Source organism: Osmia lignaria, chromosome 2, assembly GCF_051020975.1.
Source record: "Osmia lignaria lignaria isolate PbOS001 chromosome 2, iyOsmLign1, whole genome shotgun sequence".
In the NCBI taxonomy this organism is placed as follows: Eukaryota; Metazoa; Arthropoda; class Insecta; order Hymenoptera; family Megachilidae; genus Osmia; species Osmia lignaria.
Window position 1 is genome coordinate 4,545,524 of NC_135033.1, and position 23,505 is coordinate 4,569,028.

The 23,505-nt window shown below is 28.5% G+C and overlaps 7 protein-coding genes across 10 annotated transcripts; 4 read left to right on the forward strand and 3 right to left on the reverse strand.

Annotated features, from left to right (window-relative positions):
• The first annotated feature begins 710 nt into the window (after positions 1-710).
• On the forward strand, positions 711-2,405 carry LOC117605834 (palmitoyltransferase ZDHHC22-like). The gene is made up of 2 exons (XM_034327582.2): positions 711-1,384; positions 1,457-2,405. The coding sequence occupies exon 2, from the start codon at positions 1,596-1,598 to the stop codon at positions 2,403-2,405; it is 810 nt and encodes a 269-aa protein (XP_034183473.2). The 5' UTR covers positions 711-1,384; positions 1,457-1,595.
• A 46-nt stretch (positions 2,406-2,451) lies between these two features.
• LOC117605836 (stromal cell-derived factor 2) lies at positions 2,452-4,265 on the reverse strand. The gene is made up of 5 exons (XM_034327587.2): positions 4,029-4,265; positions 3,530-3,725; positions 3,222-3,446; positions 2,964-3,154; positions 2,452-2,880 (listed from the first exon to the last, which is right to left on the reverse strand). The coding sequence occupies exons 1-4, from the start codon at positions 4,099-4,101 to the stop codon at positions 2,986-2,988; spliced, it is 663 nt and encodes a 220-aa protein (XP_034183478.1). The 5' UTR covers positions 4,102-4,265; the 3' UTR covers positions 2,452-2,880; positions 2,964-2,985.
• Positions 4,266-6,106: 1,841 nt separating this feature from the next.
• On the forward strand, positions 6,107-11,433 carry LOC117605860 (uncharacterized). 2 transcript variants are annotated; one of them, XM_034327636.2, is made up of 5 exons: positions 6,107-6,328; positions 8,744-9,915; positions 10,003-10,216; positions 10,294-10,496; positions 10,583-11,433. In XM_034327636.2, the coding sequence occupies exons 1-5, from the start codon at positions 6,312-6,314 to the stop codon at positions 10,957-10,959; spliced, it is 1,983 nt and encodes a 660-aa protein (XP_034183527.1). In that variant the 5' UTR covers positions 6,107-6,311; the 3' UTR covers positions 10,960-11,433. The 2 variants fall into 2 exon arrangements, with proteins under 2 accessions (XP_034183527.1, XP_034183525.2); XM_034327634.2 differs by lacking the exon at positions 6,107-6,328 and having other exon boundaries at positions 6,406-9,915.
• Positions 11,434-11,576: 143 nt separating this feature from the next.
• On the reverse strand, positions 11,577-13,052 carry Zfrp8 (Zinc finger protein RP-8). The gene is made up of 4 exons (XM_034327642.2): positions 12,630-13,052; positions 12,127-12,544; positions 11,946-12,048; positions 11,577-11,872 (listed from the first exon to the last, which is right to left on the reverse strand). Exons 1-4 carry the CDS (start codon positions 12,991-12,993, stop codon positions 11,699-11,701), a joined length of 1,059 nt encoding a protein of 352 aa, XP_034183533.2. The 5' UTR covers positions 12,994-13,052; the 3' UTR covers positions 11,577-11,698.
• Positions 13,053-13,404: 352 nt separating this feature from the next.
• LOC117605862 (transmembrane protein 50A) lies at positions 13,405-14,517 on the forward strand. The gene is made up of 4 exons (XM_034327643.2): positions 13,405-13,546; positions 13,730-13,836; positions 13,899-14,059; positions 14,127-14,517. The coding sequence occupies exons 1-4, from the start codon at positions 13,448-13,450 to the stop codon at positions 14,225-14,227; spliced, it is 468 nt and encodes a 155-aa protein (XP_034183534.1). The 5' UTR covers positions 13,405-13,447; the 3' UTR covers positions 14,228-14,517.
• Positions 14,518-14,865: 348 nt separating this feature from the next.
• Grp170 (hypoxia up-regulated Grp170 co-chaperone protein) lies at positions 14,866-19,074 on the forward strand. Of its 2 annotated transcripts, none has more exons than XM_034327598.2 (9): positions 14,866-15,039; positions 15,332-15,469; positions 15,581-16,541; positions 16,613-16,875; positions 16,958-17,091; positions 17,164-17,357; positions 17,755-18,043; positions 18,118-18,547; positions 18,609-19,074. In XM_034327598.2, exons 2-9 carry the CDS (start codon positions 15,332-15,334, stop codon positions 19,008-19,010), a joined length of 2,811 nt encoding a protein of 936 aa, XP_034183489.1. In that variant the 5' UTR covers positions 14,866-15,039; the 3' UTR covers positions 19,011-19,074. The 2 variants fall into 2 exon arrangements, with proteins under 2 accessions (XP_034183489.1, XP_034183487.1); XM_034327596.2 differs by having other exon boundaries at positions 14,867-15,039; positions 17,164-17,402.
• A 144-nt stretch (positions 19,075-19,218) lies between these two features.
• Positions 19,219-21,221, reverse strand: Sbat (LSMD1 domain-containing protein Sbat). 2 transcript variants are annotated; one of them, XM_034327601.2, is made up of 2 exons: positions 20,923-21,221; positions 19,219-20,607 (listed from the first exon to the last, which is right to left on the reverse strand). In XM_034327601.2, the coding sequence occupies exons 1-2, from the start codon at positions 20,983-20,985 to the stop codon at positions 20,398-20,400; spliced, it is 273 nt and encodes a 90-aa protein (XP_034183492.1). In that variant the 5' UTR covers positions 20,986-21,221; the 3' UTR covers positions 19,219-20,397. The 2 variants fall into 2 exon arrangements, with proteins under 2 accessions (XP_034183492.1, XP_034183490.1); XM_034327599.2 differs by having other exon boundaries at positions 19,219-20,640; positions 20,923-21,213.
• Positions 21,222-23,505: the final 2,284 nt, after the last annotated feature.

A 23,505-nucleotide genomic window follows, 5' to 3' on the forward strand; every position in this document is an offset into this window, starting at 1 on the left:
AATAAAAAATTGCAATTAAATTTTAATAAAATAATTAAATAATTAACTTGCAATATATTCAGGTTAAAAAAGGAAAAAGGTGGAAAATTATAATAGACGTAATAATAATTTATTTATTAAACAATTGTATAATAAAAAATTGTAATTAAATAAATTTTAATAGAATAATATAAAATTCGGGTAAAGTTAGCCGGTGGCAGTGAAGTGGAACGTCACGGTTGATCGGGCACCGTTGTAAACCGTTCAACCTAGAGCGAGGTCAAACCTAGTCATTCTCATTGCGACCGCCGAGGTGTGCGCATCTACTCGTCAAGCATTGACAGGTACGAGTCTACGTTTGTCTTACATATTGGAGCATGCATTAATCTATGGATTATTTAAAGCGATAATGCATGTGTTTTTTAACACATTTTATGGTGTAACAATACTTTCAATTACATATTAAGCTCGAAATATTACGAGTTTAATACCAAGCTTTTGTTGAGTTAGCGCATCGCGATTTTATTTCCCCTTTTTTTTCTAATTTATTATTTTATTTCAGAGATTTATTATTTTCTTATTGATTTCGCATATAAATCGTATTTTATATTTTCATATCACATATTCATATTTTTTATTAAATGGTTCTGAGATTGTAATGTTAATTATGTTTTCTATTCATGAATTTTACTGTTTCAATTGTTAATGAGATTACCATGTTAATAATTGTTTCCTGTTCCAGCATTTTATTCTTAAAATTGATATTTAGACTGGATTACTTTTATAGTCACTTCCACGTGGTGTGACAAGGTAATCGGTATCGTTCTCTAAACATTTATTAGAAGATGGTTTTTAAAAATCAATGTCGAGCGAAGCGTTACGATTCGGGAATATAAAATAGTAACATAAATTTTGTCGAGCAAACATACTTAGACACGCGGTACATACATTCATCGAGCTATTTATTTTTCTTTGATCCATTTTTTCGAAAAGATCCCTCGATCTTTCAGCTCCGATTTAGTTCCTAAAATTACCGTCCTGATATGCAGAATACGCCACAAAATGAGTGGCGAAAATAAGGTTCGAAGCAATCTACTGTTACCGTCAACATGCGTTATATTGTTGCAGTATGAAGTTCTTCACATTGAGTACGAGGTAGCGCTCGTTCTCAAGACACAAATTTAACATTGAATGATAAATCTATTCTATACTTCGTCTGTGGTTAGGATTTTGCAGTGAAAATGTGTTTTATTTATGCATATATACCATATGTTGTAATTTTATAGAAGCAAATTATGGTATTCTGATTTCTTTTTTCCTGAAAAAGTATATACATACTACATATTATGATTAAGTTTATATATTATTTCATTACCCAGTATAAATATAATATAAAGTGAAAAAAGTAAGCTTCATTTTGTTTAATAAATGATAATTGAAATTTAAAAAAATGTTCTTAATACTTTCCTACTTACAGGAGAAGCGACAAATATATTGATACATATAATTACTATGGATCAATAGTAAAAAAATAAAGATAAAAGTTTGCATTTGATGTATAGTTAAATTAAAACTTTTTAAATGTATATTTAAAGCAATAATATTATAAGTATATAATGAAAGCATTTCCTCAAACTATTGCAAAAATTTGCCCATTTATTACTCTATTATATAGCGTAACTAATGTCATTCTAATAATATATATTAATGAAAAAATTACTCCAGTTTTCATATTTTTTTGTATCCAAGTATATTTAAATTGGTATTCTGTGTATACCATAAGCCATAATGCAACAACTATGGAAGTTAAAGCAATGGGAAAGAAATTTTTAATACATAATAGAACAGATAATAGTACAGAATATAAATATTGGTACTGCGAAAAATGTGCTACTTATACATGTAAACCAACGCAGCATTGCATCTTTTGTAAAAAATGTTTTCATTTTAGAGATCATCATTGTTTTTTTTTAGGTGCTTGCATATTAAGACAAAATATAGGTAATTTTATCTTATTTTGTTTTTATACATCATTAACATGCATATATTCATTATGTACTCTTGGGCCATATCTATATGAAAATATTAATCGTGTAATAAGAACAGACACAGATTCATTCAATATATTTCTGAACTTCTGTTTTCCTATCGCTCTTGTTAGATTATTACATTTTAAAGAAAACACATATATATTGCTGGTTACTATGTTCGATGTACTAGTTTCCATTTTATGTATTTGTTTGGTGTATGCAACTTGGAAGCTGCACAGTTGTATGACCGGTAAACAACGATATGCAAACATATCAGGCAGACAAAGTTTGAAAGAAATTTTCGGAAGTTACGGTCTTTCAAACATTATTTTTCCATATAATGGGCTTATAGGCACTAGAGATCTTAATGGAAAATATGAATTGAAACAAGTATAAATGCATGTAATTATAAACATAAATCAGTAAATTAATATACCATATAAAACATGTTTATACATTTTTATACATGTATGTACATATATAAGATAAAATACATATTTCTTAATCATTATAAATTGTATTATAATAAATATCACACATATTTAATACAGTTACACATCAATCTTCATACATCATACTACACTCTTTATATAAATTTTTACAAATACATTTAAACAATTGCAATATATTATGGCGTATAAAATAATTTATTGTTACTATATTCCTATATGTAATAAAAATTTATCAAGGATAATCAGAATCATACACTTTATTTTACTTTTATCTGAATCATAAGCGTAAAACATAAGAATAAATAAAGTTATTATGTGGTAATATTTTTTTATATAAGATCATTGGCAATGAAAAAAGTGTATATTTTTTTTTTTAATGAAAACAGTTCTTTACAGAAACAAAATTATCACATATTGATCTGTAACAAAATTTACCAATAAATTAACAGAGATTTTTGCCATTTATAATACTCAATACAAATTTATTTTTAAAATTACTTACCATAAAGATATCTAAATTTAAATTATAATTCTGTATGTGCATGATGTTGGGCTTTAAAATCATTAGGGTGAATAAATACCCCTTCTGCTGTTATCCATTCAACATGAGGACTACTTGGAGAATATTCACCTACCACTTCGGTTTGACCACTAATTGGATTACCATAAACTCTTCCACTTACTGCTAAGTACCTATAACATAAAAATAATATTTTAGTGCTTATATAATTTCTACCTTATATGTAACGTAGAAACTTACGTATCTGTGTCTACATGCTTTAACATAATAGGTTCATCTCTTTTCCAAAATTCAGTCTGACATATTAAAAGCCAATTGTCTCCATTGTCGCCTTCTCCTTTATTATCTCCATAAGCAGATATTTCTTGTTTGCCACTAAGAGGCGAACTAACCCGGTGAGAATGAAGATTTTTCTTGGTTGCTATGTGTTCTAGTCTTACGATATCTCCACATTTAATGGGCTCGCTGTATATAATTAATGTAAAAATTTACATTATTTGACAGATAATCAAAATTATTTAATAGCTTACTATGAATAAATAGCATACCCTCTAGTGCATTGTTTCTTTGTTGCAGCTTTGACAAGCCAATAAGAATTTCCATCTTCTTTTGCTGTTATTCCTGTTACCGATTGCTGACCACTGCCACTTCCATATTTTATATCATGAGAATGTAATCTAACTTTATAGTCCACATTCATTAATTTTAATGTAGAACCACAAGTCACATGCGGTGTTCCTTTTGCTACATGTACATAACATATTATTTATAAATTTCATAGAAAACAATTTTTATATAATTACTGCACATTTATATTAAATATCAAACTATTTGATATTATTTCTTAATATATATATTGAAATAGGCATTTATAAAACCGTTTCAAGTTAACGGTTTGATTTCATAACTTTTAAAATATATTAGTAAAATATTATTAATGATTATAATAATGGCTTTATAGAACATAAGACATTACTTTCTTGAATGTAATTTGATATTTAAAAAGTAATATACTTGATTTTGACATTTCACGATGAATTAATATACCTTTTACAGAATATGTCCACAGCACAAGTACCATCAATATTTCAAGCGAGAAATAAATTAACTTTTCTCTCATTTTTAAAATAATGTGTTTAATTTACAAAGCGAAGCGAAATTTTAATACACGTGTAAATATATGTCGTGTTAGCTTCCTATTGGTGTAGTAATATAACTACTTTCAGTGGTTCTCAATTTTTTGTAACTTTTACTTCAATTTATCAACTAAAATTATAATAATCAAATGTTTCTTATACTAAATTGTATAATAATATCGAAAAAAATAAATGGTACTTTAATACTGTTAAATAAAAAAATAGAAATAATGTGATGCACAATATGTTAAAAAGAAATAGAAATTGTATAATTTGTGATGAATATATTTACATATATATATTTATATTAAAATTACTAGATATTTTATAAAATTATGTAAAATTATTTCTATGGAATAAATGTATAAGAATGATGCTAAAAGATACAACAATATGTTGGGAACCTTGTTTAATGTTGGAACAATCATCTTAGGAAATTCATCATTAGTTTATAAAATTGCATTTAAAAAATGCAGTAAACTGCAATGGAATATGTAAATGTAAAGAACAATTATGTTAAGGTAGACAAACATTTTAATAATAGTACAAGTACTTCCACCTTTCCTTCCATATAATAAAAATTCCTTATTTATACTTTCTTAGTTGGTACTTATGTTCCAATATTATGTATCATTTCATGTGAAAAATATTTTTTTTAAAGTTATATAATTAATACATAATATCTATATTTGATTATTGAATGATAGGAATGGATTGCCTCATGAGCAGGCTTTCACATCTGCCCTCTTATCAAATAATTCTTATTCAACCGTACAAATATATCAAGGAACTTTCTCAGCGATCTTGAAATACATTATGAGTTATATTTTAATGTCAATAATAAATACGTCAATTAATACTCAACAACTTTTGGACGGGTTTTAACATAAACATATGCTGCTATTACAACAAATATTGCAGCAATTGTAGGTAACACAATAGTAAAAACACGTTGTTTGTTTTCTAGAAATTCCTTTTTCCTTTCTTTCTTCTGTTTGTTTGTTTCTTTTGTCTTTCCTTTCAACTGGCGCATCTTCTTGCTACAAATAAAATATATGCAAATTAATAAAGTTGATCATAATAATAATAATAATAATAATTTTGTATTTCTTATATTATAGTTTTATTTAAACAAAGTTAATAATAATAAAAATAATAAACATGATATTAAAATATCATTTTTTAATAATAAATTAATTTAAAAATACTGTAAGTAGAAATCAAACTTTTGACTTGCTTCAAATTGTTAGAAGTATTGCTGTATATTAATAAAAAGGTTAATTCTGATTAAAAAAGTGCATGTATTATATAGACATACTTTTAAGTTTAACTGTTTAGTTATTAAATGATACGATATTCCAAATACATTTACAATGCATATGTTATGACAGTTTTAAGCATCGTTAACATACACGCACTTTCTATTGAATGAAAATAATGAATTTCTACATTTTACTATAGACATATAAGAACGTGTATTTCAATACCTTCAATAATTGAAATAATCGAATATCAAAGTATTTCAGGGTCTGTTTTAGAATTCTCAAGCAATCGAGAAAAGCAGATTTGCGTACATGACACGTAATAAAATAACGCTACCCTACCAATCGGAATTCATGTCACTTCCGTATGGAGGTATTCAATCAAACTACGTTAATCAGTAAACTTGATTTAAATTTATACATTTTTATTATACACAATTATATCATTCACCTCAATTTTATTCCATAATTGTAATTTGCATGTATTTGTAACATTCAACGCAAAACTTAACAAATTTTTAGAAGTCATATGCTAATAGTATATTTACGATCAATCAATAATTTAATTAATCGTTTAGTAAAATAAAGTTTAAAACACAGCATCAATATTCTTATGAAAAAACAGCGAACTTACTATTTTCTTATAAAATCACTATAAAAAATGAATTAGTATCTTTTTATATAAATTATAAAAACTAAATAAAGGTTGTCAACACTGAATGAATATTCGGGTTTTTCCCGAGAAAGATAATATCGAATATCGAGGCATTCCCATAATTCATAATTTTCACTATAATTATTGTATCTTCGACTTGCTTCGACTGACAACCAGCTCCTAACTTTTATATTTATCCGTCATGGGAAATATTGGGTATGTTTTTATAGTTCATTAAATTTGAAATAATATAATAAAACTTGATAATCATTTTTTTATGAAATTATATGCAAGGTAAGCATTTTAAAACCTTCTAACAAATTTTAAGCAGATATTAGTTAAAATATTAAATCTTTAGGTGTATGTACATATGTACATACTGTCACCGGCTGTGACACTGTATATCCACAGTATATTTAGATACAATTTGGTATGGGTGCGACAGCAAATTAAAAAACTGAAAATTAAATAGAAAGTGTTGAATGCAATATACAGTGTATGTTTTATAAGTTTTAATAAGTTTTGAAGAAAAGCACGATGAAAATTATTTGTTATCATATAATTATTTTTTATAGTGCCAAGTTATGACATTCCACTAATGTTAAGTACAATTAATTAATAGCAATAAACAATCTATTCTTTCTTAATATAAACTACCTCTTATTTGTATAACTGTAAAATATTGTAACTGACAATGTTTAAGAAATTATTAGAACATAATATAACCAGTTGTGATGAACAATTTTTTTGTCATTTATGTATGTCTGAACAATCAAATTTAGAAGATGCTTTACATCACATTAATGAAGAAAAGCACCAGTTATTATGGTCGGATCAAACAGTTAACATTTTGAAAGACTGTGAAGGACAAACCTATCAGATACTTAGAGATAACAAAGTAGCTATAATTGTTTTAAGTAGTTTTAATTGTACATCTTGTTATTGCAGTTTTCCAGATTTAATTAGTACTTTACAACATGTTCAAAACAAATGTCATATTGATCAATTAAAAAATAAATGTGTAGTCTTAAATTGTGATAAAGATAACAGTGAAATATGTATTGTATCTGTTAAGTCAAAGTTATTAAAAGTGAGAAAAAAGAAACTTGATTCATCTGATAAGTCCTTGTTGTTAAAAGATACATTCACATATAAAGATGAAAAATATGATTCATATGTTTCCCAAGGACATAGCAAATACGTACCATTTGAGTTTTTTAGAATAGTATATAACTATTCAAACGAAGATTGTCAAACTCTTGTTAATAACAGAATACTCAAATTTGAATATTATCAATTGATGTGTCAATGTTGTTATCGATGTTGTTTAACTCCTAGCGATATTTTACAACACATTATGGCAATGAAACATACAGAGACAAACACAACATTAAATGAAAGGGAATCTAAACAAATTCAGCGCATACCTATTAACTCGGAAGTAATTAAAAATGTTGTAGAATCAAATTTAGATGAAGTAAAAGAAAACTATGAGAGTAAAATTGTTAATTTATTACAATACATAAGCGTGAGAACTCAGCAAGAACAAAATATAAATAACGATGAAGATTTATCATCTAATGATTTAATATGTGAGCTTTGTAAGTGTCATTTGCCATCCCTAGATCATATTTTACCTCATATCAAAGGAAGGCAACATGTCAGTTTATTAGCTAAAGTTAATCAGTTACCTCAGAGTACGGAACAAAATGATAATGACAATACAAAATTAGTTTTAATTGAAAACAAACATACATCTCAAATAACAGTCGTGGATATACTTTCAAAAAAGTCAAAAACAAAAGATCATCAATCAAATTTAAAATTTAACATTGACTGCAAAATTTGTACAACAGCATGTGTGAAGAATTGTTTGAATAAGTATGATCAGATTTTTCTAAGTAATAACATTACAATAAAAGGATCTAAATTTATATGCGCACTGTGTGAACGAACATGTAATTCATTACATGATGTTTTACAACATATTAATGGAAAGATTCACACCAACAAATTAAAATGTCAAGATCAAAACTCAAATATTTGTAAAACTACATACGCTATGTGTACAAATTCTGACAATGATGGAAGTGCAAATCAGAAACCAACTGTTAACTTTTCAAAGAATAAAATGAATGTAAGTGTAAATGAAAAATGGAGCCTAAATGATACATCCAAACAGGAAGATTTAATAAATATTGCGGAAAAAGATAGAATTAATGAAATACAAGATAATAGTAATAATACTAATGCTCTTGACAAATCTTTGTATTTTTGTGAATTATGCAGTATACAAATAGATATTAAGAATTTACATGAGCACATTAATACAGTAATTCATAAATGTAACATACCTGCTATGAGTATAAGTGATGATATATTTTTATTTAAATGTTTTTGTTGTAAATCAATAATACAGGGAACTAATTCATTAATTACTCATTTAAATTCAACAAAACATTTAAACAACTTGAAGAATACTTTGATACATATTAAAACAAATAACATTAAAATATTTCCACAATCACCTGATGATACTCAAAACATATTAGAAGGTACAAAATCTGCACTTTGTAGTGTTCTCTTTCCAAAAATAGGAAATGTACCTATGTATTTATCAGAAAAGTGCCTTATATCTTTTGATACTTCAAATATTGTAGTTTGTGATGATATCAAGAATAAAATTATCTATTCCTGTTTAATTTGCAGAGTAACATTAAACACATGTCGCAATTTAAGAGAACATTGTCAAGCACGGATGCATCTGTGGAGAATTAAACGAATTTCCACAGAAACATTAAACGATTCTAGTAAAACATTAAACTGTCTCAGTAATAAAATGGGGAAAGAACAGACAACTACTGATAATTGTTTTGATATAACAAGTGATATAAATGAACAAATTACAAAGCTTCTACAAGTTTCTCCATTTAAATCAAATTCATCAGAAAAACATGGTCATAAAGGACAAAGGCTAGTAAAACGTTTGAATAAAGTATATTGTGAAGAATTTTTGGAAATTGAGGAAAAAATGTATACCTTGGATAAAAAAAAGTTGAATAATATGGAATTAAATTTTAAACCATTTATGCCATATAGTAGTAAAAACTTTTATTGTTTAGCTTGTAATAATACTGTTTCAAAAGAATTGGATCTATTATATGAACATGCGTGTCTTGACGCACATAAATTTAAGTTAAATACAATTAAAGAAGATAAAGACTCTGAAAAATTGATAAAGCAATATATGCAGAAAATTTCAGAAGATTCCATAAAATGTCATATATGTAAAAGTTGTATCAAAAATGATACCGATAATATTGATGCTCATATTAATGATAAGATGCATAAGAAAAAATGTGAAACCTTTTGTGCAGTTATAGATAATGCTTTTAATTCTATAACACAGAATCTTACAAATTTATGGTATAGCATTCAAAAATTTTCGTGTGTTCCATGCCAAAAAAGTTTCAATTATAAATTGGAATTTATAGAACATATTGCTACACATACGAAAGATTCAACAAAGGAAATATTTGATTTTTGTATTCCATGTGCAACATTATGGTTGGACACAAAAAACTGTTATACAGAACATTGTAATGATCCAGTGCATAAATATTTAATAAAAAGTAAAGATTTTATGGTTGAAGATCTTCCTGAATGTATAAAGAAATTATTAGATCAAGTTGACGAAATTTCTGATGTTTTATTTGAACAAACACAAATTTTAATGAATGACACTATACAAAAGGAAGTTACACAATCTTTGGAAAATACCTTGAAATCATTTTATCCCTCTATTAAAGCATTTTTATTCGGATCTAGAATTACTGGACTTGGATCTGTAAATAGTGACATAGATATATATCTTGATTGTGGTACGTACATACATATATATATATATTGTAAAAGGACGTATAGTTTATGAAAATTTAAATGTCTTAAAATTTGTTATTTTTTAATAGGAAATACATACTATCAAGATCAAGAAGAATCATTAAAAAAGAAATATTTCATATCTATTGAGAAAATTTTACATCAACAAAAGGAAAAATGGGAAGTGAAAGAAATAATAGAGTCAAGAACTCCTATAATAAAGTTGTTATATAAACCAACAAATATACAATGTGATATTTCTCTTACAAATGGTCTTTCAGTTGAAAATTCTAAACTAATAAGGTATTGTAGCCTATTTTATTTTAATGTTATGTGTAAACAGATAAAATATCGTATTTACCATTCATTTTAATTATTAGGTCATTTAATGATGCATATCCACCGTGCAGAAAACTAATACTGTTCATTAAGAAATGGTTATCTTGTTTCAATTTACCTTCAAGGCATGGTTTAACAAATTATGCTATTGCTTGGATTGTTATATTTTATCTACAGTTAAATATGCATTTACCAAGTGTTGCTACATTAATAAAAGAAAAAAATAAATCTAGACTTATATGTGGTAAGGTGTTATTTTTAATACAAATACTCTGAATACACAGGAGAACATAATTATAAATTTAATTTTGAAATAAAATTTAATTTTAGGATGGGAAACTGGTGTTGCACAACCAAAGAATAATAATAAATCTGTGCAATCTCTTTCTATGCTATTATTGGGTTTTTTTCAATTCTATGCTAATTTTGATTATCGACATTACATTATTTGTCCACTTATGGGTTACGCCTTAGCGAAAAAAGATTTTATAAATCTAGATATGCTGCCCAAAGAAATGAAACCTTATATCAATCATATATATAAATCTAACGATCCGGAATATTTTCGGATTGATTCTTCATTATGTGTGCAAGATCCATTTGATTTATCCCATAATCTGACAAAAGCTGTTAGTAGTATTACTTTAAAGTATTTTAAGCAGTATTGTCAAGATAGTGCATCTATATTAAGTTCGAAAACGAAGTGATATAAAGATAAGTACAAAGGATTCGTCAATTAGAAATAAGAAAATACACTAAACGTATTCGTGATTTTTTACAATGACATGTTACCTATATGACGAAAAAAGATATATTTCTATAATTTTATTAGTACGTCATATATTTTTCTGTAACTTAATCGTATCTTATCGTAAGATTTGTGTGCCTTGTATGCCTCAACCAAGTGATATTTGTTTCAGTAACTTTAAACATGGTGCTACAAGTAATTATAAAGTTTTTTAAGGGAATGTATATTTTCACAATCGTTGTGCTATCAACTTTTATTTTTAATATATGTATTTAAATCGTGATGAATATATATTTTTATATGATGTGTATTATTAAAAATCAAAGTTATATATTTAGTTTCAGCTACTGTTACGTTTAGAATTGATATTGAATACTTTATTTATTGACTTAATTTTGAAGAATTATCTATAAAATGTTACATTCTTGTTAATTTTATGTTATTGTTATCAACTGTACCTATGTAATAATTGTTATTTAGTTACTATGTTAATTATAGGATGTGGTAGGATGTGTACTACATGTATTCTTGTACCAAAGGAATTTAAACCATCAAAAAATAAAAATGTACAATAAATTGCTGTTATAAAATAGTTTAATAAAATAATGTAAATTATTTTATTATACATTATTCATCGAATAATTCTCATACTCTGTACAATGCTAATAATATTTTATAATTATTCATGTATTATGCACTTAAGAAACAGTGGTAGACTCATTTTCAATAATATCTTGTTTCCATATATATTCTATGCTGTATCCATTTTTAGGTGTGCACGATTTTATACAAGTGAATACTCCTAAAATTCCCCAATCGATGCACTTAAATGGATCTTCTAAATCAAGGAAGTTCAATAATTGAGGCATAATCTAAAACAAATAAATTTTATATAGTGTACAAACTTCTTATTAAAAATCAAGTAGCAACTATTTTCATTTTTACTTGAAATTCAAACTGTCTCTCTCCATTGCAGTCAACACATTTTGGTATTTTATTAATTTTAGCTTCTGCTGAGATATATAAAATTTCACCTCCCCTGTTATATCTGTAGATCAAAACATTGTAGACAAAACGTCGAACATAATTTTCTTTAGCGAATGAATAAGAGAAGGAAAATCAGTACCTTATAATTTGATCTGGATATTCATCAATGGCTAACTGGAATTTAGAAAATGTTTCATCTTCCTTTTGATTAGCTATATGTAATAATTCTTCTTGTATATTTTCATTTTGAAGAGTTCCTGCTTCATTATTTTGTATCATTGTTTCATACTTCTTAATTTCTTCTTCCTCTTCGTTCAACTTGTTCACATCATTATCATTTTCTACATCTTCTCTTTCTATCACTATTTCATGTTCAGGAAATAAAAATTTATTGTTTACAATGACTTCTTTGTTAGCGTTACAAGACTCTTTGTGCCCATGCTTCCAATGATAAACTTGATGAGCACGACAACAGTAGTTTACATTTTTACATTTAGAACAATGATTCGGTGCTAATATTCCACAAATGTAACATGTGTTTTTCCACTGATTTATATCTAAAAATTTTGAATAGCATTACATAATAAAATTTGCTTAAATTTTATTTGGTAAAAAATTTTTATAAGTCTTTAAAGAACATACTAATATCAGTCCTCCAGTCATTCTGTTCCACAGGTGGTTCGGGCGGATAAAATTCATTCACTTTTGGTAATTGTGAACGAAATACCTTTAAATTTCCGTTTTCATTTGTTCTACAGCATTCGGATTTCTTGCATATAAAAACAAATATCGTTCGATGAAAAGCATCGTCATTATCTTCGTATGGGGCATAGATTTGACATAAAAAAATACAAGGTTCTTTGCAATATTCGCATTGAAGATCTTTCTCTCCAGGAATATTTTTTAAATTTAGCCACGCCGGCTTACCACCAATTTTGCTTGGAAAAAATCTACTTTCTACCCGCCAAGATTCACGTTTTTCTGCAAAACCTAAATCTACTGTCATTTTATACAAAATATATATTTTTAAACATTTGTTTACTATAAACTTATACCACGTTCGTAATACTTTTTTGTTAAAGCAAAGTAAATATACGTTGTTTGTTTCTACGGTTCGTCTCACAGGCGAGACAGATTTACTGCGTTGGGTGGAACGTATTCTCTATACTTGTCTATTTTTATTCTTACACAAAAGTCATCTTTTAATCAAATAAAAAATATATTAAAATTTCAACTATAAAGTTTTTTGTTACGATACGATACGATTATATCGAATATGATCGATATAACAGGAAATACGCTTAATGTCAAACAAAGTTTACAATCTAGAAATAGGTTTCAGAGTTTTTGTTCTCAGTATTTTTCAATGCTTCTGTGGTAATTGGAATTGATATGTGTTTTTATTTAGGTTAGCTGTCTAATATAACATTCTGAGCTATTTAACTGAGAATTAAAACAAAATGACGTCGTGTTTGGAACATATACAGTCTTCCAATTGCATATGGTTTGAAGCAGGTGAAAAACGAAATGTATTGGCATCTATGTTGGCTGGAACATTGGTAAACATTGATATTTACATTGTCTGAAATGAAATTGACATTACAGTAAAATCTATATTGCATTTAATTATACATGAAAGTATTGTTCAGATTTTGTTATATTATTTTATAAAAATTAATTAAGATACATAACATTTTGGTGTTTACAAAAATAAAACATGCTAATTAGTTTTGTAATTTCAGTTCTTTATAGGATGGTGGTTTATTATCGATGCTCATGCCAAATACCCTAATGAAATGTCAAATGCGTATCATGTGTGTGGAGTATTTGGAACAATATCTCTCTTTATGTAAGTTTGTAATTTACATAGATTTTTTAAATGAATAACGTTGTACATTTCATTTAATTCAGGGTAAATTCTGTAACAAATGCACAAATAAGAGGAGATGCATACAATGGCGGTTATTTAGGAGCTAGGGGTGCAAGAGGTTGGTTGTTTGTTGGGTTTGTAATGGGATTTGCTGCAGTTATCGCAGCTTGTTGGATTTTATTTGCAGATTTTGTAGCTGCAGGTATGTACATGTTTTCTAATCTAATATAGACAACCGAACGATTGAATGTTATTAATTTCATTTTTAGAAGCACAACATCATTGGCCTGGTGTAGGCCTATTTTTACAAAATGTATTTATCTTCTTGGGCTCTCTCACTTATAAATTTGGACGATCAGAAGAGTTATAGGATTATTCAATATTTATGCATATAAGATATTTTTATTATTTGCACAGCATCTTCTAGTTCTAATAAGCTTTAATATGAAACATCTCAAACTAAGGATCAAATAATTACATGTATTGCACTATGAATGGATTGAATTATTCATAACAAAATTAAATAACTTTTCAAATTTATGTTTCATTCATATATAACTTATATTGTTTATCTGCATTACATCTTATTAAATTTAAATAATTAACAAGTATAATAAAATATAAACGTCATACTATTTAAATAGAAATAATTTACTGAACAATTCATAGTTTTCCTCTTTTTATGATTATTTATCATTATACAGTGCAACATTAATAAATTAAAATCTAATTAAATTTTTGTTTTGAATAAACACATAAAAATCGATAGATTATTTTTTACAAATACTAATATAATTTATAATTGTAAGTAAAAACTGATTAATGTATTTCAGTTTCTTAAATAAATTATGATTTTGTTTACCAAAAGAAGTGGTTCCTTAAAAAAAGAATCACAATTTTATATACCTAATTCTTTAAAATATACTTACTTTAGCATAGTGGGGGTGAAATAACGGATTATTGGTTTTGATTTGCCAACGCGGACCAATATGAGCGTTTTCTTCCATCTTCCATTACCAATCCCGTTATGCCACACAAACACATGGTTGTGTTCAGTTTGACGAAACAGGAAAAGAAGTAACGTTTTCTCTTACGTTAAATAAATTAAAACAAACGTTTGTCTGTGCCTATGGCAGTAGCTCTTTTATCGTTAGACTAATAGCCTTAAGATAGAAATAAAAAGTAAGTGAAATTGGTAGTGAATATTCCTTAATTTTCCGGCTATCATAACCATGTTTGACAGCCTTATGAAAACCCTCGTGTCATTAAAAAAACATCTTTTATACGTTTACTAAGATTTTATATAAATGAAAATTATTATTTAGATAAATATTTTGTTTATTGGTTTATAGTTACCTGTTTTTCTTTCTGAAATGTATAGTATAATCTCTTACCCATTAACTGTTTGATTTAACATTTCTGAAGTACTGCATTACCAGACACTATGGTGTTTATGTATTGTTTTTAATTACAGATGAAATCAAGCAAATTAAATATGTCTATTATTTGGTCATTATTGATTGCTATCATGACCCTTATTGATAATAGCAATGGGGTTGCTGTTATGAGTATTGATATTGGTAGTGAATCAATGAAAGTTGCTATTGTTTCGGTATGTATAAAATATAATACTTTATTAATTCTATATAATAAACCTTTTGAAACGTATGATTATTGATAAATTTTAACGATAGTATTTAATGTTAAATATTGTTTTATATAGCCTGGTGTTCCAATGGAAATAGCTCTTAACAAAGAATCAAAGAGGAAAACGCCAGTTACAATAGCATTTCGTAACGGAGAAAGAAGTTTTGGAGAAGATGCTCAAGTAGTAGGAATTAAATCACCTAAAAACAGTTTTTCTTACATATTAGATCTCTTAGGAAAATCAATAGATAATCCTATGGTGCAGCTTTATCAAAAACGGTTTCCATATTATGATATTATTTCTGACGAAGAACGTAAAACAATTGCATTCAGACTTGATCAAAATACTACATTTACTCCTGAGGAACTACTTGCACAAATTTTGTATAAAGGAAAAGAATTTGCAGAAACTTCAGCTGGTCAGACGATTAGTGAAGCAGTAATAACTGTTCCAGGATTTTTCAATCAAATTGAAAGAAGAGCTCTTGCCCAAGCAGCAGATCTTGCGGGAATCAAAGTTTTGCAACTAATTAATGATTATACTGCTGTTGCATTAAATTATGGAATTTTTCGTAGCAAAGAAATAAACGATACTGCACATTATGTGATGTTTTATGATATGGGGGCTAGCAGTACAACTGCAACAGTTGTAAGTTATCAAAACGTGAAAACGAAGGAGAAAGGATTTGTTGAAACTAATCCACATGTTTCTATTCTGGGAGTGGGTTATGATCGTACTTTGGGAGGATTAGAAGTGCAACTTAGACTACAACATCATTTAGCTAAGGAATTTGATGCGTTAAATAAAACATCAAATTCAGTATTTAAAAATCCAAAAGCAATGGCAAAACTTTTTAAAGAAGCTGGTCGTGTCAAGAATGTATTAAGTGCAAATACAGATCATTTTGCTCAAGTTGAAGGGCTGATAGATGAACATGATTTTAGGGTGCAAGTTACCAGAGAAAAACTGGAACAACTTTGCACTGATATATTTGAACGTGTAGAAAATCCTATTAAAATTGCTTTAAAAACATCAGGCACGTAAAGTTAAAATACAAAATATATACATTTCGCATATAATCGTTCTAAATTCATTTGAAATTTTCAGGTTTGACAATGGATGTTATATCTCAAGTTGTAATAGTAGGAGCTGGTACTAGAATGCCAAAGATACAGGAGTATTTAAGACAGTATTTAACAGTTGAACTATCTAAAAATATTAATACAGATGAAGCAGCTACATTAGGAGCAGTATACAAAGCTGCAGATCTTAGTAAAGGATTCAAAGTGAAGAAATTCGTTACCAGAGATGCTGTGCTGTTTCCTATACAAATAATTTTTGACAGAACTGTTGATAACAGAGTAAAACAAGTAAGTCTTTTATTTTCGTATATTTATAAATTATATGCTAAGAGACCATACTTAGGTTCGTTTTCGAATGTGCTACTTTTAGGTCAAAAAGTCATTATTTGGCAGAATGAATCCATACCCACAAAAGAAAATTATAACATTTAATAAATATACAGAAAATTTCCAATTCCATATTAATTATGCTGAATTGGACTACTTGCCTCCTAACGAAACAGCGTAAGTATTTTGTACAACTATTGTTTGCAGTAATATTTTTATATTTATCAATCCCATATTTTTTTATTTTAGTGCTATTGGTAATTTAAATATATCTACTATCACTTTATCTGGTGTAGCTGAAGCTTTAGAAAAGCATACTAAAGAAGGAGCAGAAAGTAAAGGGATTAAAGCACATTTTGCCATGGATGATAGTGGCATACTTAATTTGTTGAATGTAGAATTAGTGTCAGAAAAATCAAGTTCAGCTTCTGACGAAGAAGAGGGTACTTTCTCAATACTTGGCTCAACTATTAGTAAACTTTTTGCAGGTTTGTGCTGAATGCATTGCAAAAAATGTTAATTGTACTTTATTAATTGATTAGTTGATCAATTTGCACTTCTAATCCTCCCAAAGTACGATCATAACCAACTCCCAGAATAGAAACATGTGAATTAGTTGATTAATTGATTAATTAATTATTCCCTTCTTTTCTTTTTTTTTAAAATACATTTTTGTAGTGAACTTTAGAAAATGCACTAAAAAGTTTATGGAAACCTTTTTCTTGCAAAACTTTAAACCATTTTTTGCAAGCATTTATAAAACATAATGACATAAAAAGTTATGAGAATACTTAAAATTTTTGTACGAATGTGGAATAAGTATATCATTGAAATTTACAGGATCAGAAGACAAAGAAGGAAAAGCAGAGGAGCCATTAAAAGAAGACATCAAACCAGTTCATGAGGAACCAGAGTATCCTGACTTACAAAAGGAAACGGAAGATAAAACGAAGAAGAAAAATGAAACTACCACCACTGAAGATAAAGCAACAAACAAAACTGAAAAAGTAGAAAAAGAAAAGGAGAAAAAGGCTACGATTGTAACGATTAAAGAGCCTATTAAAGCTGAAGAAATCAAATTAGGATCTCAGATTCTTTCTGGAGATAAACTTGTTGAATCTCGTGATAAGTAAGTAAACGTATAGATAACAATATAAATGCATTACATACATGTTTAATATTAACATTGTGTTATATTTTTAGATTGCATCGTTTAGATGTATATGATTTCGAAAAAACGAGACGCGAAACAGCTTTGAACAATTTAGAAACATTCATAATTGATGCTCAACAAAGATTACAATCTGAGGAATATGCCGTTGCAGCTACACCTCAAGAAATAGAAAGTATATTAAAAGCGTGTTCTGAAATTTCTGAATGGTTGTACGAAGATGGATTCACTGCAACTGCTGAAGTATACGAGGAAAAATTGGCAGAACTTCAAAAATTAACTAACGACGTGTACGAGCGTGTCTACGAACATAGAGAACGTCCAGAAGTGTTAAAGGGCATGACTTCTATGTTAAACGCAAGCACAACGTTTTTAAACAACATGAAAAATTTGAGCTTGTCAAGTGACATTTTTACACAAGTCGAGATAGAAACATTAGAAAAAGTGATTAATGAAACTCAGGTAAGTTATTAATTTAATACGTTTCATTTATTCATGATATTTAAATTGTCTTTGTTTATAGGAATACCATGATACAGTTGTTAAATCCTTTGCTGAGACGAGTTTACATGAACTAGTAAAATATAAAGTTCGCGATATTGCAAATAAAATGGCGGTACTCGATAGGGAAGTAAAATATCTTATAAATAAGGCAAAAATATGGAGACCAAAGCAAGATACTGCGACAAATCATACAGCAAGCACAAATGAAAACGCGACAGATACGAAAGAACAATCTCAATCAGAATCTGTTCCTAAAACAACGGCTGATTCACAAACGGAAAAACAGTCAAAAGAGGATCAATCTGATAATATAGAAGTACAAAATGAAAAATCAGAAGGTTCAGAAGAATCAGAAGAGGCGTTAAAAGACAACAAAGCCCAGGCGAAAACTCAAGAAGAAGAGATACATCAAGAACTTTAAGATACTTAAAATGGGGTGACTTCAATCATTGGCCGGTTGTGTTTCGGTTAATATTTTAGCCAATTTATTATGTTGTAGGACAGGATTGAAAATGCATTTAAAAACCGAAATCGAATGAAAAAAATTATGTGTTAATGTGGTTGCATGAATTATTTCATGGATGTGAATATTGAAGTGTTACTGTATTTAATTACACGTACTCGTATAATAATAGTAAAAAAAAAATCATTTAATTCATTTGATACAGAACAAAGTGACAGAATATCTTACAGCATTTTGCATACAGAAAACAGGAAAACCGACCATCCTGTAAGAAAGTTTATTTTTAAGTGCCAATTAATAACAGTTTGAATATTGTATTTATAGTTATACAATAATTAAAGACTTTAAACAGTCGTATCGCGATTAAACAACAGTGTGTTTAATAGCTGAATAAATTATTTGCATAAAGTTGTTATTTACAAGTGATGTAACGTTCTACTTGGTCGGATTTCATCTACTGTGAATATAATATTTAATTGTGATATTTCTTGATACTATATTCTTAGATATACTCTATACTATAGCTTAAAAATGATTTTTTATATTTACATCAATTATTATAATTACACACGCAAACATACAAGCCAATCCCTTTATTAGGAGAAATTTAATGTTTTATTTATTATTTTGATGTCCTTAATTCATTAATTTTTGTTAAACAACGCCTAATTTCAAAAAATTTTATTCATGCTACATTATATCAACAATATAGGTAATTTTATAACACAATAATTGTCTAATCTTGTTATAGTGAAAAATACATGGTATGTTGCGATTTAACTTAAAACACTAAGTGGAATTTTATATCCGCAAATGTCATTTGTATAAATAGGATTATAACTTGTGTGCAAATAATTTACTTTTATTTAATTTGATACAGTTAATTTAAATCATTCCAATGAATATAATTGTAATTTAAAACTTAAATTATGTTATTTATTATGTTGGATGAATAAAAAGGCGTGTAAAGTATTTACAAAGTAAAGAATGAGAAAAATTAATATTACTTTTAGTCTATGTATCTCACACCAAAGTTCATGATTATAAGAGAATGATACATAGGTATTATACAATCCTCTTGCAAACAAATCAAGTTAATTTATAATTATTTATTAATTATTTCATGTCACATTCAACAATTTGGGAGCAACAATAAATTATTTGTCATGATAGTAATAATAACAACAACAACAACAATATATACCTGTTCATTAAGCTTCTAATATTTATTTTTCTCTTTACTAAGTGAATAAAAAAAAAGTACGGAAATAACAAAATAATTGCACCATTTAAGAGAATGAGAAGTAGTGAAATTTATATAATTAATATAAAAAGTTACAGTTGCTCAAGCATCAAGGTGTATTGTTACAATGTGTCTACCAGGTATCATCACTAAACCAAGAGTTCTTGCTTCTGTGTGATCTTCTGATAAAAATTCTGAACATGATCCTAAAATCACATTAGCATCACGATCCGTACATAAAAATGCACCCATTAAAACTCGACCATCTGTCATTTTTATTCGTAAATTTCGATTCAGCCATCCACGTAATTTCTGTTTTGCAGGAGATTCCTCTGTATTAACAACCTATTATAATTGTATAAATAAATTTATGCTAATTTTGCTTATAACACATATATATATATATATATATATATGTTAAAGGTATAAAAAAGATAATATTCAATAAATTTTTAATAAATCTCTAGGAAAATTTACAAATATTTGAGAAAAACATTAAGGTCAAGTATTTCTGGACACACACGCAACTAACCTCTTAAAGAAAATACATCATCAAGGATCATAACACAGGAATATCATTAATAACAATGATTTCGAATCTTATAAAATACGCGATTAAAAAGTTACCTCTCCATTCCCATGAATATATTCGTCGTTTGTTACGTTCGATACATTGTTCCCTTCTTTCATCTCTATTCTATTGTAAATTTAAATGCTTTGAACGAAAGTATATTAATTTAATCTGATAATATACTTTACAAAGCTTAATATCAAACGAACTGAAATTCTTCTTGATTTAAGCTTTCACAAGTTATAACGATGCATATTGATGCACATTACTAAACAAGTTTTTCAAAATATAAATTTTTTAAATACGTGCTTATAATCGAAACATACGATTGTGGATCAGTGACAACATATGAAAAAAGACTGGACATGTATTTGTTTTCGAGGGGTCATGTATTTGTTTTTGGGGGTCTCAGACACCCCCACATATAGATCTGCATCCAGAGAGCACAATTGGTATAACAATCGTACTTACCTACAGACTGACATCTGAGAAGACCTAATTTTCACTCCCTCTTATTCTATTTTTTTTTTCAGAAATCAGTCAAAAGCAGTACAAGACTGAGCAATTATTATTATAACAAAACCGAAAAATGATTAGAATAATTATGTGACAAACTTATATTTTGAAAAACCCGCCTAGAATTAAGTATTTTTAAAATTCGACCACTGCGCCATCTATACAAAAGTGACGGAAACTACTCAATAAATTATCGACTTATCGACTGAACTTCCGACAGTCGGTAATCGACCCTTCGGTGGTCGGTAAGTTAACGAATAGTTTGCGTCACTTTTACATAGATGGCGCAATGGTCGATGGCTTGGGGTGTTAGGGACCCCGAAGCACCAGTGATACTCTGCACATCGACATTATGGCATCCGGGTTGTCAGGGACCCCTAAGTTAAAATGTGCTACTCATAGACTTTCTATAGAAAAATTGAAACATCTGCAACTTTTGACTCCGACCAGTTAACCGTACAAACGCAACGGTCTTGAGGTAGTCTCATTGTCAGTGAGACCTTTCTAACGACGTATAAAGCGTATCTTTAACCCTAGTAGTTCTCCAGTTTAAAAGTGACACGGATGGACGTCTTTGCGCTTTATATATATAAGATTGTTTGACAAACTTGTATTCACTTCATGCGCCTTAGTAAATAAATCATTTTAAAAAAGCAACTGAGTTATATATTTAATGCCCGTAATTTTTTTTCACAATTAGTTATTTATTTAACTTAAATTCTTCTATCAATTTAGTTATTCAATGTACTTAACTTTTTTTCTCAATTATTTATATAAACCAATAACTGCGGTGCGACCTCCTCAGTGCTATACCGACAGCCGAGCGGTGCGGATCAACTTGTCAAACATATATATACCTCTAATTTCCTTTTGTAGTTTATACAGTTTACTTTATTTATTTTCATTGCTTATTAAATAAGCTCATCAAAAGTTATGATTTTATCCCTCTTTTGGGTCTCGGCCGACCATCCCTTTGATTTCACTTTTTCCAGTTATTAATTATTTTATCCTTTTTTATGGGCGAAGACCCACGCTTCCTAATTATTTATTATCCTACTCCTGTTTATGGACCAAGGCTTCTCTTCCCAGATATTTATTTTTTCATTCTTTTTATGAGCCTCGCGGGAACTACCACTAAATCACGGTATCTCTGTCTCCCTTGTATTCTTGTAACCTTATAGCACTGAATCCTTCGCATCAGTGCCTTCCTTACATCTCCGTATCCTTTACACCCCTGAATTCTTTATATTTCTGCATCCTTTACATCTTTGCATCCCTTACATCCCTGCATTCTTTACATCTCTACATCTCTTACATCCCTGCATCCCCTACATCCTAGTATCACTGTACCTCACCAAAGATCGAAAAATCGTGACGAATTTAGTTTCAATTTTTACCGCATGTGGGCGCTGATTCGACGTGCGAAATTTAGTTGAAATTATTGCCGTTAGAGGTAGCAATGCAAGGATACAAGGGTTGCTGTGATGTAAGGAATGCAAGGATGTAAGGAATGCATGGATGTAAGGGATGCAGAGATGTTAGGAATGCAGAGATATAAGGGATGCTGGCATGCAAGGGGTGCAGGGATAATATGTATAATGAAAGCACTGATGCGAGGGATGCAGAGATGGAAGGGATATAGTATCGGTAAAATAATAAATAAAAGGATAAAATAATGGACAAGGCACACAGGAGTAATAAAATCAAAGGCCTTTATCCTTCTAATGAGTTTATTCAATAAGCCAAGAAGGTAAGTACAGCACGTTAAATAAACGCAAAAAATAAAATAAGAGTGTGTGTATGTATGTTTAGTAGGTAGGTTCTTACCCCTCGGCGATCGCTATAAGACTGAGGGGGGTTTCACTTCGTTTCAGGTCGAACGGTTAAGGATGATGTCGCAGTCAGCTATCTTTATTCGAATCAGTGCCTGCAGATATTTGTTTTTTTTATTAACATGGGGAAATCTAGCATAAGACCTTCCACCGTCCCCTTGGAGAAGGCGGCGGGGGAGTGTCAGATTCCTATTGACTAAAACCCCACGGCGACCGACACCACTGCTAAAGGATGGTTCCGGGACCTTGTGTATAGGTATTACGCCGGAGTCCTCCACGGCTGGCACACAG